We start from the raw sequence: 15,874 nt of genomic DNA, 5'->3' as shown, positions 1-15,874 counted from the left end.
TAAACGCAGACATAAACGTAATGTATTTCTGTCTCTGTGAATGCCTTTGCTTCATTAAACTTGTGTGGGTAGCACTCAGTTTCCTCAGAGTGCCTAATATCATCAAGCATCTGCTTTAAAAGCCTCTCAACAGTTGAATCAACCGCAGCAGGAAAGCCTCTGGAAATTGCTATCGTGGCAGGAAGCACTATCTTCTTATTAGCATTCAGGATGGCAACAGAAGGAATCATTAGGACGTTAAAACGGGTCGGCGGAAGGGAAACGCCGCTGGGCAGGATTTGCCTCCCACCCATCGAGACAACAGCACTCAGGCCAGAAAAGAAAAGTTGCTTGTCAAACTGGATGGTGTGGTGAAACTAAGGCGTTCATACTTCCAAGAGGCTTTTCATGACTATTAAGTAGATCCAAATCTCAGAGGTCGAGACTCTCACAAGACGAGTCTAAGAGGTTTGAAGATGATTAATTAACAAGACAGGAAATCAGAAAATGACTGCATAAAATACTTCTACAAATTATTCATCAAAACAAGGAGGACAAAATCTCATTGGTTGAACTCGACAGAACTTATAGACACTGCTAAGAGGGTCATACTTAGACACGGGAAAGTATGGAGGACGAAACCTGCCAAATAAAAAATAAATAAATGACTCGATAAATAAATAAATATGTCATTAAATGAAGCTAAAATAATATTAAATAAGTAATATAAATATATTATATAATATAAATAAGAAAATCGTGAATAAAAACATTACATAAATAAATAAACATTTAAGAATAAATACAAAATAAATGAAAAATAAGTGCAAAAAATAAATAAATAATAAATAAAAAAATAAATAAAAATAAAAAATAAAATGAAAAAATAATAAAAAAATAAATTAAAGGGAAAATTAAACAGAAGAGTAACTGAATAAGGGAATTAATACAAAGATAAATAAATAAAGAAGCCAATTAAAAACAAATATCCATTTATGTCACATCTTATCAATTAATTAATGACATTTATTTCTAATATTATTTTTGCTACATTTAATGTAATTTATTTATTTATTAAATCATTTATTTATTTATTTTTTATTTTGGCAGGTTCTGTCCTCCATAATTGTTCGCCCACAGGTGCTGATTCGTTTGATTACTTTTCTGCAATGAATTCTAATAAAATGTATTTTTAACACCACGTGAACATAAATGCTAAATTCATATAATCCATCTTAAATCTTGCATGCAAATGAAAGCTTAACTAAATGTGCAAAACGTCCATATCTGAAGATAATAAGAGACTTTGACAGGCAGATTGATAGAAGCAGGACAAAAACACAGTTTAGGTTTGGGACTGAAAAGATCAATAAACCATTTCAAGTATAAAAGGAGTATTTCTATGACCTTGGAAAGTGATTTAAGAGGATTCTATAGATATAAGATAATGTATAATTTTCCACATTTGGCTCCTAAAAAGAAAGACGACGACAAAGATTCAACAGAACGCCGAAATGTTTAGAAAGTCTTTTATAGTTTTTATTAAAAATTGTACCATTTATTTAGGGAAACTGTTAACATTTGTCTTCTCATAATGAAAATGTACATTTATCAATCTGCATAAAACATCACATATACAGTACATCAAAATAAATACATCATCTGGTGGGTTGATTGAGCTCAGTCAGTTAACTACAGCTACGCTATTCACATCGCAACCTCCACGTCGGAAATGCTTTTGTTGATTCATTTGACTTTTTGGTCCCGAGCCGGTCCAGACCCGGGGACTCTGAGGCCGGTCTACGACGGGCATCCATCTAACTACATGTGAGAAATAAGACATCAGTACCGCAGCGGCACTGAAAGTCATTTAAATACCACTTAACTACAGCTAAAGCCAGAGCTGGACCGACTGGAGTCAAAAAGCCTGGAAGGTGACGGCAGGCAGGAGGGAGTTCAGGGACGGGACACTGATGACGGGACACCGCTGTCGTCCCGACAACGAGGAGAGGACACTGACCTTTATTTACTTCCTGTTATTATCAGTTTGTGGCGAGAGATGCTGACTCATGAGTGTGGATGTAAAGTTGTAATCCTTAAGATTTCAGTCCTGGTTGATTTGGTGACCACTGAGTTGACGCTGAAGTACCTTAAACCTGCATTCTGTCTATCAGCCAGCAGGGGGCGACTCCTCTGGTTGTATAGAAGTCTATGAGATAATGAGCTTCTACTTCTCTCTTGATTTATTACCTCAGTAAACATTGTAAACATGAGTTTATGGTCTCAATCTCTAGTTTCAAGTCTTCTTCAATACAGCATGATGTTCATTTAGTAACTTATGGTCCCATTTAGAGTCAGATAGACCATAAAGCAGGGGATGCTTTAGGGCGGGGCTACCTTGTGATTGACAGGTCGCTACCACGGCGTTGTCTGCTCTGGGAGTTGTCCGTATTTTCGTCTTAGAACTTTAACCCTTCACAGTGTGTTTTCACTTCATCAAAATTAATTATAACGTTTTGGTCGCCTAAAAATGTCTTCCGGTTTCGGTTGTATTTAGCTCCACCCTCTCTGTCACTTATGGTTGCAAAAAAACAAGAAGGCGACGGCCCGAAAAACAAGATGATGAAAGCAAAAAAACAAGATTGTGACGGCCAAACAAACAAGATTTCAACGGCCAAAAACCAAGATGATGACGGTTAAAAACCAAGATGATGACGGCCAAAAACCAAGATGATGACGGCCAAAAACCAAGATTGTGACGGCCAAAAAACAAGATTGCGACGGCCAAAAAACAAGATTGTGACGGCCAAAGAACAAGATTTCAACGGCCAAAGAACGAGATGGCAAAGGCCAAAAAACAAGATTGCAACGGCCAAAAACCAAGATTGCAACGGCCAAAAACCAAGATTGTGACGGCCAAAAAACAAGATTGTGACGGCCAAAGAACGAGACGGCGTTGGCCAAAAACAAGATTGCAACTGCCAAAAACCAAGATTGTGACGGCCAAAGAACGAGACGGCGTTGGCCAAAAACAAGATTGCAACTGCCAAAAACCAAGATTGTGACGGCCAAAGAACGAGACGGCGTTGGCCAAAAACAAGATTGCAACTGCCAAAAACCAAGATTGTGATGGCCAAAGAACGAGACGGCGTTGGCCAAAAACAAGATTGCAACTGCCAAAAACCAAGATTGTGACGGCCAAAGAACGAGACGGCGTTGGCCAAAAACCAAGATTGCAACTGCCAAAAACCAAGATTGTGACGGCCAAAAAACAAGATTGTGACGGCCAAAGAACGAGACGGCGTTGGCCAAAAACCAAGATTGTGACGGCCAAAAAACAAGATGGTGACAGCTAAAAAACAAACCACAAAAACCTAACTCAGTAGTTTCCTGTGAATGTACGTAACGTGTTTCTGGACATTCGAAGGAAAACGGCCAAAAAATGAAGAATAACTTTTCATACTAACGAAATCATACGAACCGCTGTATGAGGATATGTTGATGAAAACTACTATATATATATACAGACAGATAATTACTGGGTATAAATACTTTGAGTGGCTTCTGCAGAACATGTGACCATAAATAGTATGAAAAGTGTTTGATTCATGAAAACGTTAAGGATTATAACTTGAACTCTCTCTCTTTCCAGGATTCTTTCACTACGTTTCTTACATTTGACAAAAATACTCCGAAGTGCTTCATTGGTCTCGTTCCTCGCGCTGTGTCCTGTCCCCGAATCCTTCCCCTTCTCCCCTCCTTAACTTCTATCTCCTCCTTTCTCACCATGTTCCATGATCTTTGGGTGTTTTTCCCTCCGTCCTCCATCTCCCATCGTCTCCCATCGTCTCCCATCGTCTCCCATCGTCTCCCATCGTCTCCCGGCAACACCGATCCACACAGCTTCAACACCGACTGTCTTATCTCCCTCTCCCGCTTCCTCTCGTCATCAGAAGCCGTCGCGCCGAAAGGAGGAGAGAACAGGATCGATGGCTGCGTCTCGTGGCAGAAGGGGCTGGACATCATCTATTTGTATTTACATCGCCTCCTCCTGGGCGGAGAAGGAGGGAGGAGGGGATGAAGAGTTAGGACGGGGCGGGGCGGTCTCGGTTCAGAAACGTCTTCTCATATCGATACTTCATATTCACGAGTGTCCTGTTGACGAGAGAAGACGGAGGACAGTGTTAGCAGTGTGTGTGTGTGTCCAGCTCTCTTTAACCCTTTCAGTCCCAGCAGAACGACGGCGTCCCGCTCACTGTTCAATCAAACCGATTGGTCTATCTCACTGTCAATCAACGTATCAATAACCCTGAGGCCGGTTGCACAGAGCACCTTAAGCTTTCAACTTAAGTATGACACTTAAGGCTTACCTTCTCCTTAGCCGAGGCTACATTCACACTAATACGTTTTAGTTTTAAAACAGCGTTTTAAAACACATGAAAACACATATCACATGACCATTCATGTACATTGGGTATGCGCGTGCTGGTGTAAACAGGAAGCAGCGCTGGACACGGGAATTGATGCAAAGCACTTTAATAATACCTTCCCTCCTGCTCTTGTAGGCAGTAGCAGCAACCCACCAGTAGCAGCATTATAAAATACAGAATTTAACTGCTCAGCAGCTGCTAGCATCGACAACAAGGTCAGCGACGCTTGTAACTCGTCATCCATGTTGAAATGAACCGCTGGTGGTCGAGGCTGATGGAAAAGGTTCACGTGATGGGGCGTGACGAAACAGGGAAGGACTCGCCATGACCCGATCAAGAGGTGGACGTGTTCGTCCAGACTTAAACACAACCCCGGAGTTTTTAAACTAAAGCGGGGTCAGCAGCGTTGGAAAACGCCGTGTGGACGGCGTATGGACGCTCTGCGTAAACGTAGCAAAAGTTATGTGTTTTAAACTATTAGTGCGGATGTAGCCTAAGTTTTCAACTTAAGTATGTCACTTAAGGCTTACTTTCTCCTTAGCTGAGGGACTTACTTATGCGTGTTGTTGGATGTTGAGTCCCTTAAAAGGTTTCCATAGTTAAGAGCAAACTTTAAGGCATTTACTGAGCTGAAAGAGATTTTATAGCGGTACACTTCTACAGTTTCCATGGAGACGTTTGTTGGTAACATAGATATACACTCAACGGCCACTTTATTAGGCACAGCTGTTCAATTGCTTGTTAACACAAATAGCTAATCAGCCAATCACATGGCAGCAACTCAATGCATTACGTCATCTAGACGTGATGAAGACGACTTGCTGAAGTTCAAACCGAGCATCAGAATGGGGAAGAAAGGGGATTTAAGTGACTTTGAACGTGGCATGGTTGTTGGTGCCAGACGGGCTGGTCTGAGTATTATACTGCTGATCTACTGGGATTTTCACGCACAACCATCTCTAGGGTTTACAGAGAAGGGTCCCAACAAGAGAACAGATCCAGTGAGCGGGGGTTGTGTGGACGGAAATGCCTTGTTGATGTCAGAGGTCAGAGGAGAATGGGCAGAGTGGTTGGAGATGATAGAAAGGCAACAGTAACTCAAATAACCACTCGTTACAACCAAGGTATGCAGAATACCATCTCTGAACGCACAACACGTCCAACCTTGAAGCAGATGAAGACCACCCGGTACTAGCAAGGTGTACCTAATAAAGTGGCCGGTGAGTGTATATACGTAGATACCGCATTGGCAGCTTCCGACCGTTGCTATGCTATGTCAACATCGCCGCCATATTGGGGAGGTCAGGACTGGCCTGTAAACTGGACATTTGTCTGGATAAAAAGCACAATAACGTTTATCAACTGATTTCAATGAGTCGTTTTTATATGCAAGGATTTAGGATCTACGAGGAGTCTCCAGTTACTAAACATCTCGATACTAGGCTATAATCGCTGCTAGAGTCACTCAGAAGAGTGTATTCAGTTGTCAGTCTGGTTGAACCGTTGGACGGCGTTACATCTACTAGTAAAGAGGACTTCCAGACATATAGAGTACCTCTCACACAACTGATTGGACACATCAAGCTCTGTGGCAGCAGATTACACACTTTTCAACGGTAGTGGAATCCTAAATCTTGAACGCAACTATTCACATAACTTCACTTTCATATAGTCCTGGTTATTCTGAAAAAGATAATGTGCAATACATCCAGATTTGAAGGTAACGAGAGGGAGGCTGATGAAACGAGAGGGAGGCTGATGAATGTGGAGCTGAAAGGGTTACTGTGATCAGGAAGATGAATGAGTGCTGTGAGGCTTTATGGACAGTTAGGTGCTTAATGTCGTGTTTCAGTTGTTAAATGTGCTGAACGCTCACCCCTCCGGTCTCATAGAGCGGGTTGTCAAACTCCGTCTCCACGGTGATCTGTCGGTACGGGTGGGGGTAGATCAGAGGAAGCCTCAAGTTGGAGTGATATCGGCACCTAAAAACAACATTTAGACGATTCAGAGATCTAGTTTGCAGAAGTTGTTCCAGAGTGAGGTTTTGAATTCATTTTTTACTTTATCCTGACTCTTCCTCTAGCGCCATCATCATGTCAACATGTTAATGTGTCCAATACTTTGGTTTACGACCAAATACCTGCAGAACCAACGACATCCCCATCAGAAGTGTAAACAGTGATTATGTTTCTAGACCAGGAGCAGAGACTTTGTGTAATTATCTTTCATGGTGTGTGGACCTTATACCAACGTTTTCAGCTGTAATTATTAACGTTAGACACAAAAACATTAGGAAATAGGGTCCAGGTTGAAAAACACCAAAGTTACCCTTTAAGGTCTTAAATCTAATATGGACCAAAATGTTTTTTTGTACCGTGTGACGTAGACATACGCCCCTCCGAGCAGCACCGACAGCAGGAGAACAAGGATGAAGATGGCGAGCGCTATGTTCCCTCCGTCCAGCGTGGAGCCTGCCGTCGCCTCTGCAACTGAGACACGACACAAGAATACAACGAGGTTCACTGAAGGCATCAAGAGAAGTAATAAAACCTCTAAACATCCGGTCGAGGACGGCTAAGCAGACGTAAACGTTGGAAGCTACAAGTGAACACAAACAGATGGATGAACAAACACACACAAACACACACAGTGGGAATGAACTGTGCAGGCAGATGTTTGCAGAGCAGACAGAGACGTGAAGAGCTTTTTATTCTTTGGTCTTTTCAGCCCACAGCTATGGAAGACAGAGCCTGCCAAAATAAAAAATAAATAAATAAATGACTCGATAAATAAATAAATTTGTCATTAAATATAGCAAAAATATTTAAAATAAATGTAGCCATTAATTAATTGATAAAATGTGACATAAATGGATATTTGTTTTAATTTGCTTCTATATTTATTTATCGTTGTATTAATTCCCTTATTCGTTTACTCTTCTGTTTAATATTCCCTTTTATTTATTTATTTGTATTTATTTTTTACATTTATTTATTTTTTGTATTTATTTTGTAAATGTAATATTTATGCATTTATTTATTTCTGCACGATTTTTCATTTGCATTTCACCCCTTATTTATGACAGCCCCCTCATTTTCATAATGAAGCAGAAATGCATAAAGAAAAGTAAAAATGAATGTATAAAGAATATAATACATAAATAAATACATTTGGGGAAATAAATAAGGAGTGAAATGCAAAGGGAAAATAGTGAAAAAATAATTAAATTAATAAATAAATATAAAATAAATGCAAAAATAATTACATTTTAAAATTAATAAAAAATAAATACATACATAAATAAAATGGGAAATTAAACAGAACAGTTAATAAATAAGAGAATTAATACAAAAATAAATAAAGAAGCAAATTAAAACAGAAATATCAATTTATGTTTATCAATTAATAAATGCTACATTTATTTGTAATATTATTTTTGCTACATTTAATGGCATTTATTTATTTATTTTTTATTTTGGCATGTTCTGTCCTCCATACACAGCGTCAAAGCACACCTACACACACACACACACACACACACACATAAGACTCACCTTCCAAAGCATGGTTGCCAAAGCAGTCATGGTTGGCTGCAAGACATCATTCTGTCAGTCAGTGCATATGAAAATACACATCACACTTCCTGTGGAGTTTCTATCCGTAACAAGGCCGCTTTGAAATGACCGTTCGCTAATCCCCCACGCCGCTGGACTGTCACTACGCCGGCATTTACACGTTTACAGATGACGTCACGCATTACGAATGGCTGTACGTCGGAAAGTGCATCGTTGCCACCGTGTGTTCACGCTGCAGACTTCCACTCAAATGAGCAAATTTTTGATAGTAGCACGTTAACGCAAATTAGTTTTAATGCCACTAATTTCTTTAACGCATTAACGCAACTTACGATTTGGTTGTAGTTTTAAAGCGAAGCAAAGTGAAGATACTGGCATCATCTGAAACTACAACACCTGATGAATCCATCGGTACCAACCATGTCATACTAGCTTGTAGTGAAGGAGGTTAAATAACGCTCCAAACTTACACTAAATTTTGTGTCAAAAAAAAAGTCTGAAAAAAAGTTTGAAAAATGTCCGAAAAAAAAGTCTGAAATTTTTTTTTGAAAGTCTGAAAACAAATTCCGAAAAAAGTTAAAAGTTAAAAGTTTGAAAAAGTCTGAAAAAAAAATCCGAAAAAAAGTCTGAAAAAAAAGTTTGAAAAAGTCTGAAAAATGTCCAAAAAAAGAAGTTTGAAAAATGTCCAAAAAAAAGTTTGAAAAAAAGTCTGAAAAACAAAAAGTCTGAATAATGTCAAAAAAAATGACAAAATACAGATACTTACCAGACATGCCCACTTTATGATAATCACATGCAGTTTGGGGCAAGTCATAGTCAAGTCAGCACACTGACACACTGACAGCTGTTGTTGCCTGTTGGGCTGCAGTTTGACATGTTATGATTGGAGCATGTTGTTTTATGCTAAATGCAGTACCTGTGAGGGTTTCTGGATCAATATCTGTCATTGATTTGTGTTGTTCATTGATAAATATATACATACATTTGCATAAAGCAGCATATTTGTCCACTCCCATGTTGATAAGAGTATTAAATAATTGACAAATCTCCCTTTACGGTTCATTTAGAACAGATAAAAATTGACAGCTCTAGTTAAAGGTTTAAGAGGACAGAGATGAGTCGCCCCCTGCTGGCTGGTAGAAAGAATGCAGGTTTAAGGTACTTCAGCTTCACTTCTCAGACACTGCTCCTTTAAATGCTGTGCCTAGTTACGGTTGCTAAGCTATGATTGGACAGTCGCAGTGGGATTTAACGAGCGGTCATTAGCATGCATAGAGGCGTGATCAATCTGTATCAACAAGCATGGAGGCAAAGAAAAGACTTTGAAGAAATATAGTGTTCGTGCATAAATCCAAAAGGGAGCGTTTCACTCGGCGCCGGTCTCACCCCTGCAGAGAGGAAGTGGGCCGCTCCAGAACGACGGGTTCCCCAGGATGCATTTAATCGCGACCTCTCCGATGAGCTCGTAACCTTGGTAACAGACGAAGGTGAGCGACTCGCTGGGCAGGTAGAGCCTCTTGGACAGGATCTGGTAGCCGTTGTCGGGGAGGCCGGGGTTCTCACAGGAAACAGAATCCTCAGCTAGAGACAGAAGAAGAAGAAGAAGAAGAGAGCTGGATGGATGTTCAGGTTCCTCCGTCAGAGCTCGACTGACAGATTTGACAGGCTCCGGCTGAGGTGACATGACTCATGGGTAATCTCCGCCCCCTCCTCCAGGTGGCTGAGGGCTGATTGGTACGGTGCATTAGCATTGAATTTACATATCAAACACTTCACACAAACATTAATACCCCTGAAAACACACACACACACACACACACACACACACACACACATACGTCGTCAGCGCTGAGATGAAGGAGCAGCATCGTCTCTGGCATGTGGAGACGCTCTGATCTGTGTCAGCGGAGGAAAGAAAGAGAGCGCCAGGCAAGAAATCACACAAACCCACTCATGTTAGATGGCACAGCCACGGGAGAAGAGCCTCTCATCTTCAGTTAGCTGCCACGTTTAACTGTCTGTCCTGATGAAAGGGCTCTGGAATCACAGGGCTGACAAATTATCCTTTCACACATTTAGAAAATAACTACGAGCGTTTCTTCCTGGGAGGTGAAAGCAGCTAACTTCATGTTTCGTCTTCTCATTTTTACACCAGAAACAGTTTAGAGGATCTATGACGGCGGATTAGAGCCACTGTAGGTAAAACTAAATAATCACGGAGCCGGGAGAGGGTTGGTAATTAGGGACGCATCGATTGCAGAATTCTGTGTTTTGTTTTTAGTTTTTGCTGTTATTTAATCCCCTTTTGTGCCGGGGAAACAAAGACCTCTTCATTAGAAGCAAAGTAACTGAGCTGTTTTAAAGACATTTCATTACACCGTCTCTGAATGAGCATACATTCATGAAACAACCTTTAATATCACCTTCCCTCACATGAAAAACATTCTTTCTTTTTTTTTAACAACTTCCTCAAAAGCTTTTTCAGCTGCTATACAAACTACCGCCTCATTGAGAAGAACGTTTCAGTTCTTAAACAGCTCCTCAAAAATATTAGTTTTGTGAAAAATAAATTAAATTAAATTAGAAACATAAGCAGTGTTTCTCACACGTAGACTTTATTTAGGCGGCCACCAAAGTATGCTATATTTTAGCATTTTTAATTTAAATTTTTTAATTCGTCCGAGAGAGCGACGCCTTCTGCGATCAATTAACTTGAGGACTAGTAGCAGCAGAAGTCAAATATATCAGTCATTGTCAGGAATTATTTATTATCCAGCAACCCAAAACTCAAAGAATTAAGACATTTCCCTCACAGATTAGTGCTATCTTCTTTTTTAATTAATAAGGGTCATGTAATGTTTTATACTTCTGGTGAATATAATCCATCAATCTTATTTCCATAGATGTATTTTGTATATACAGTTCCCTTTGTTAACATCTTATTTTGAAAAGCGGATATAGTCATACATGTCTACTTCCTCTAACTTCTCCAAGGTGGTCTCTAGCTCTCCCGTCAGCTCCGTTCTCTTTATCCATCCATGGTCAGCTCCATCGGGGCCGTTTCAATGCAGAGAACACAAATGTCAGTATCTGGGTGCCCTACAGTCGTAGCGTCGGCCCATTTGACCACGGAGACGAGAGCGACGGCCGGTTCCACCGCCACGTTACCGCATTACGATGACGTTTCCTGTCTGTGACAGCGTTAGCATGCAGCTTTAGCTCTGCTCTGTCTAGCTCTGCTTTTCCTGTAAATGTGTGAAACCCAAAGTGTTTCCATCCTTTACTGGATGTGTAGCATTTAACACTTTGGATTTAACATGTGAGGGTGCAGGTCGTATCCACGACGACCCTCCAACGTTTTATACTTTCTGAGGTTTGTTTTGGTTGACGGATACGGAACGGATATGACGTCACGTTACTCAGACTACCACAATAAAAGCGGTAACTTCCTTCTACCTCCACACAGACTCACACATAGCAACAAAATTCAGACGGTGTCTGGCAGTACCACGGTTTTCCTCTCCACTATTTAAAAAAATAAATGTTCTCGTAAAGTTACGACTTAATCTCTGAGTTTTTTCTCAGAATATTCCCCCTCTCATCCGGCTCTGTAATTATTATTTCTTTAACCTACATTGGCTCTAATACGCCGTCGTAGAGTTTCTTTCTGATACTCACAAACACAGTGAGGGAGTCGAGACGTCCAGACGGGCGTCCCCGGCTCGCGGCCGTAGCAGGTGATGGTGGCGCCGCCCTGCAGGATGAAGCCGGGGTTGCAGCTGTACTGAATGGTCGTTCCCACCAGCAGTTTTGGGTCGGACAGAGACCTGGTGGAGTGCTCCACGTGGCCGGGATCTGAGCAGTACATGACTGAGACAAAGAGGAACATATGAGGACACATAAAGACATTCATACCATCAGGAAATAATATCTTGATAATTAAATACAAGTAAAATACATAGTTAGACCAGTTGATTGTATACCTCTAACCGAGGTCAAGTTGTTTTATTAAGGGGCATTAATATAAAGTGTTGCTTTCACATTACTAACAATCTGATTCCTGCACAGGGAGGTAAAGCGGCTGTGGACGGGAGCAGCAGAAAAAAAATATTTTTGACACCTAAAAAACAAATCAACATCAGTTTAAATGTACGCTGTATTTAGAATATTTTCACTTCACTTTACCTCGCCATCAGACCGCCCTTTCTGACGGGGAACTGAAGCCGTTATCATGCTCTCTTCAAAGCCACCAGACTCCATTCACAAAAACAGTCATTTGACCTCTCCGCTGCATTGATCAGTTAGTTAGTTTGTGTTATTGTGCGACTTTCTGATCTGAACTAACGTGGCGTCCACAGCAGTACATCGCTTAGCTTCCTGCCGGTGTTCCTGTCTGCTTCTCCTGACTGGGAGCACGCCGACCGCCATCTAAGTTACTGTATTAATACACTGACTATAAGGATGTATATATACTGTGCATGCAGCAGCGTCATCATCTAAGTTACTGTATTAATACACTGACTATAAGGATGTATATATACTGTGCATGCAGCAGCGTCATCATCTAAGTTACTGTATTAATACACTGACTATAAGGATGTATATATGCTGTACATGCAGCAGCGTCATCATCTAAGTTACTGTAGTAATACACTGACTATAAGGATGTATATATGCTGTACATGCAGCAGCGTCATCATGCAGAAACCGACGTCAGGTCACCATGTGGGAAAAAGGTTTTTAGAAAGGCTTGAAGTGAAAATAACATTTTGATGCTCAAACGTACTTTGACGAAAATCATAATAACAGTTACGTGCACACGGTCGCACACACAAACATGGATGTATGAATAAGAGTGGAACTGACTCTTTTCACAGAAGGGCGGCTGCGAGCTCCAGGAGAGGTCTAACTGACAGGTGAGGGTCTCCCGTCCCACCAGGTCATAGCCAGGGTCACACTGGTAGGTAATACGAGCCCCTCGCACCAGCGCAATGTGGGACGTGGTCTTCCAGCCGTTCTGGATCTCCGGCAGGTCTGGACAGGAGTCGTTTCGGGACACCTCTGAAGACAGAAATACAAAATAAAAGGTTGATTAATGGCTCCGTTACGACGGCGGCGTTGCTCGAAGTTGAAGCGTTTCCTCCTTCGCAGCATCTCTGAGGGTCAAGAAGAAAAACCAGATAAACAAACACCACGTCTGGTTCTGATGCTGGCACATGCTCTCTGTGAGGAGGTATCCATAGCAACGCAGAAGATTGATGGAGTTATTGCGCGACTACTTGACCGTGTGACAGAATGATGGATTTCATCTGTGCTGGACAGTCTTCAAATATCATCTCTGCGGTATCGTCTCCGCTCTGACGAGGACAGTTTGCCTCTGAAGCTGCCGTTTAATTCAGATTCCCACTGAAACCGTCCTCGATTACATTATCACCAGCTGTCAGTTATCTGTCACAGCTGTCCTCATCTGCTGCACAAGAAAATACTTTATTTTGTGTGCTGTCAGAGGGATTTCTCTTTGTAATGAAATGTTTGACAAAATGATCCACTCAGTAGCTTTCAACCACATCTCTCAGTCTTCATCTCGGGATGGAAATGACTCAGTTGTCATCATGTGATCTAAAAATCCCGACACACCGAGCTGTCGGTCGGCCGTCGGACAGTTTGGGGCCGTTGCTGAGCGTCTGTAGGTCTAGTTTTTTCGGGCGATTCGGCGTTTTGGAATCGGCGGTGGAGCTTGTCGATGACAGAAATCACTCTGATTGGCTGTTCAGCTTAAACCAATCAGTGCATGAGAAGAGAAACTGAAGTGAGGAAAGCAAGAAAACAAGTAAAGTCAAGAGGACACACGCAGAAGACTTCTAATCGTTCATCTTCATCTCATCTGATCGTTCCAACACACGGATATTTTCACAGCGACGTGAACATCTGGAATGAAGACGCCGCTTCGTTTCATTTACGTATCATAACAACGGCTTGTATATCCGCCGTCCTCGCTCTTCCTGTTTCTCGCTCTTGTATTTCACGTCATTTTGCTAGTTTTTCTATTCTTATAATTTAACCAGTTAGTTACTGGTTAAACCAGTTAGTTACTGGTTAATGGGTGTGGAGCTATTGAAAGCAAAATGAACCGAAGCTGACCTCCCTGCTCTGTACGTAACACCTCTTGTATTACAGCGACTCATTAGACTGAAACTCTAAATCCGAGCAGCTGTAAAGAGGCTGTTTGAGACTCTCAGTGAACCAGATGTTCTCAGTTTGTGTTTTCGTTGGCAGAAACCTTTTTGCTTTATTAAATGAAAACACACATAGGATGAATGTTTCCCCCCCCCCCCCGACTCCTCTGTAAGCTTTACATGATGTACCAGAGAAGTTCTGACAGAGAAGCAGCAGGAGGTTCAGACCGACAGTCTCTTCATCGATCTGAAGATCTTTCTGAATCAAGAATTCTTCTGATCTTTCATTAAAAGTTCCTCAGCTCTCAAAACTTTCTTGCCATGTTTGTCTCTACGATCTTAAAATCAACAGAGCTTCAGATTTTAGATCTCCAAAGTTAAATTATAACCAAAGCCCACAGCCACGAGAGGAGAACAACTTTCCCTTCAGATCGATGAAGGAAGTAAAACCTGGAGTCGTGTCAGCAGAATTAGAAAGTCAAAGCTTTTTTTTATTTTAATTTCCACAAAAACTAAGAACCCAATTTGTTTTCTGGTGAGCTGGAAGGCAACAACAACCACTAGTGAAATGGATCAGCACCAGTATGTGGGCAAATTAGTGACCATGCCAATATCGTTTGGGATTGTCCAAAATTAACAGAATACTTTATACATGATTATTTAACATCTTGGTGTACCACTAGAACTGCCGTACTTTGTAGCAGGAAATAAACCAGATAATGTCAACTTTGGTACCCGACTATGAACAGTACTTTAAGAACTTTATTGTTAACAGTGAAGGCAGTAAGACAATAAAAGGAAAGACTTGAATAAGTATATATTTCCACTGTGGTGATAATGATCGGCTCAACAGTGCGATATATGGTATTATTGCAATTATTTTGTCGCAAATTACTTAAATTATCCTGATTTTAGTGCTTAGAAATAAGCTTTATTGTGAGGCTATGATTAAGCATATTGTTGCTTTTTAAATGACAAAGATTTTATAGCAGTTTTAAAACTAATGAAATACTACCGAATGAGGCGCAGCAGTTTTTTAAACTACGCTTTGGTTGCATCTGGTTGTTATGATACGAAATATCTGCAGAAGTAAAAATGTCAGCACGAGGTAGAGTACTGGTTCTGGATGAAGGGAACACTGAAGCACGTACAAGGAGAGAGGACGGACCCACCGGTCTCTGTGATCTTTATTTTGTTTTCGGACGGCTGGGTAAAAAAGTGACAGTGACGAGGGCAGCGTTTTACCCAAAGTTGAACATTTTTCAACTCTCGGTGACCAGAAAACACAAAACGTGCAGTGCTCCGGCGCAGAACAGGTTGGCCTGTACGTCTGTACAGGCCAACCTGTTCGGCCAGTCTTCCCTCGAAGACGTCCATGTTGAAACGAAAAGCACAGCCCGAGCAGTCGGCGCGTAGTTAGAAAAATTCAGAGGTGCACGGCCAAGCGTAATCACAATCATGCAAAAGCCGTGATGACGTAATTTTCTAGCGCGCACCTCACACCGGCTTCACTACAGCGACCATACACCAGGCTTAACGCACCAATCTCACATCCACAACTGTCAGAGAGAGATAGTTGCATTGTGGGTAATGCAGGCGCGACGTTTTGACGGAAGGAAGAAGAATGTGAGGAATAAAAAAGATGATATCTCTGATTCTGCGGACCCACCGGTCTCTGTGATCTCCGTTGTGATCGGACGGCTGGGTAAAAAGG

At 41.3% G+C, this 15,874-nt stretch overlaps 1 protein-coding gene across 2 annotated transcripts in view; it reads right to left on the bottom strand.

Moving 5' to 3' along the window:
* Positions 1–1,494: 1,494 nt before the first annotated feature.
* The window catches only part of sez6l (seizure related 6 homolog (mouse)-like), a 63,934-nt gene continuing 49,554 nt past the window's right edge, over positions 1,495–15,874 (bottom strand). Inside the window, exons 11-17 of one of the 2 annotated variants that reach the window (XM_074618420.1) lie at positions 12,851–13,045; positions 11,663–11,854; positions 9,371–9,565; positions 7,964–7,999; positions 6,784–6,898; positions 6,286–6,391; positions 1,495–4,134 (exon numbers count right to left, since the gene is read on the bottom strand). In XM_074618420.1, the coding sequence (XP_074474521.1) occupies positions 4,105–4,134; positions 6,286–6,391; positions 6,784–6,898; positions 7,964–7,999; positions 9,371–9,565; positions 11,663–11,854; positions 12,851–13,045 (869 nt within the window). In that variant the 3' untranslated portion in view covers positions 1,495–4,104. The remainder of the gene's footprint in view (positions 4,135–6,285; positions 6,392–6,783; positions 6,899–7,963; positions 8,000–9,370; positions 9,566–11,662; positions 11,855–12,850; positions 13,046–15,874) is intronic. The other variant, XM_074618421.1, reaches the window with a different exon arrangement.

This window comes from Sebastes fasciatus, chromosome 19 (assembly GCF_043250625.1).
Source record: "Sebastes fasciatus isolate fSebFas1 chromosome 19, fSebFas1.pri, whole genome shotgun sequence".
NCBI classification, from domain to species: Eukaryota; Metazoa; Chordata; class Actinopteri; order Perciformes; family Sebastidae; genus Sebastes; species Sebastes fasciatus.
This window is presented reverse-complemented; position numbering and strand designations above follow the sequence as displayed.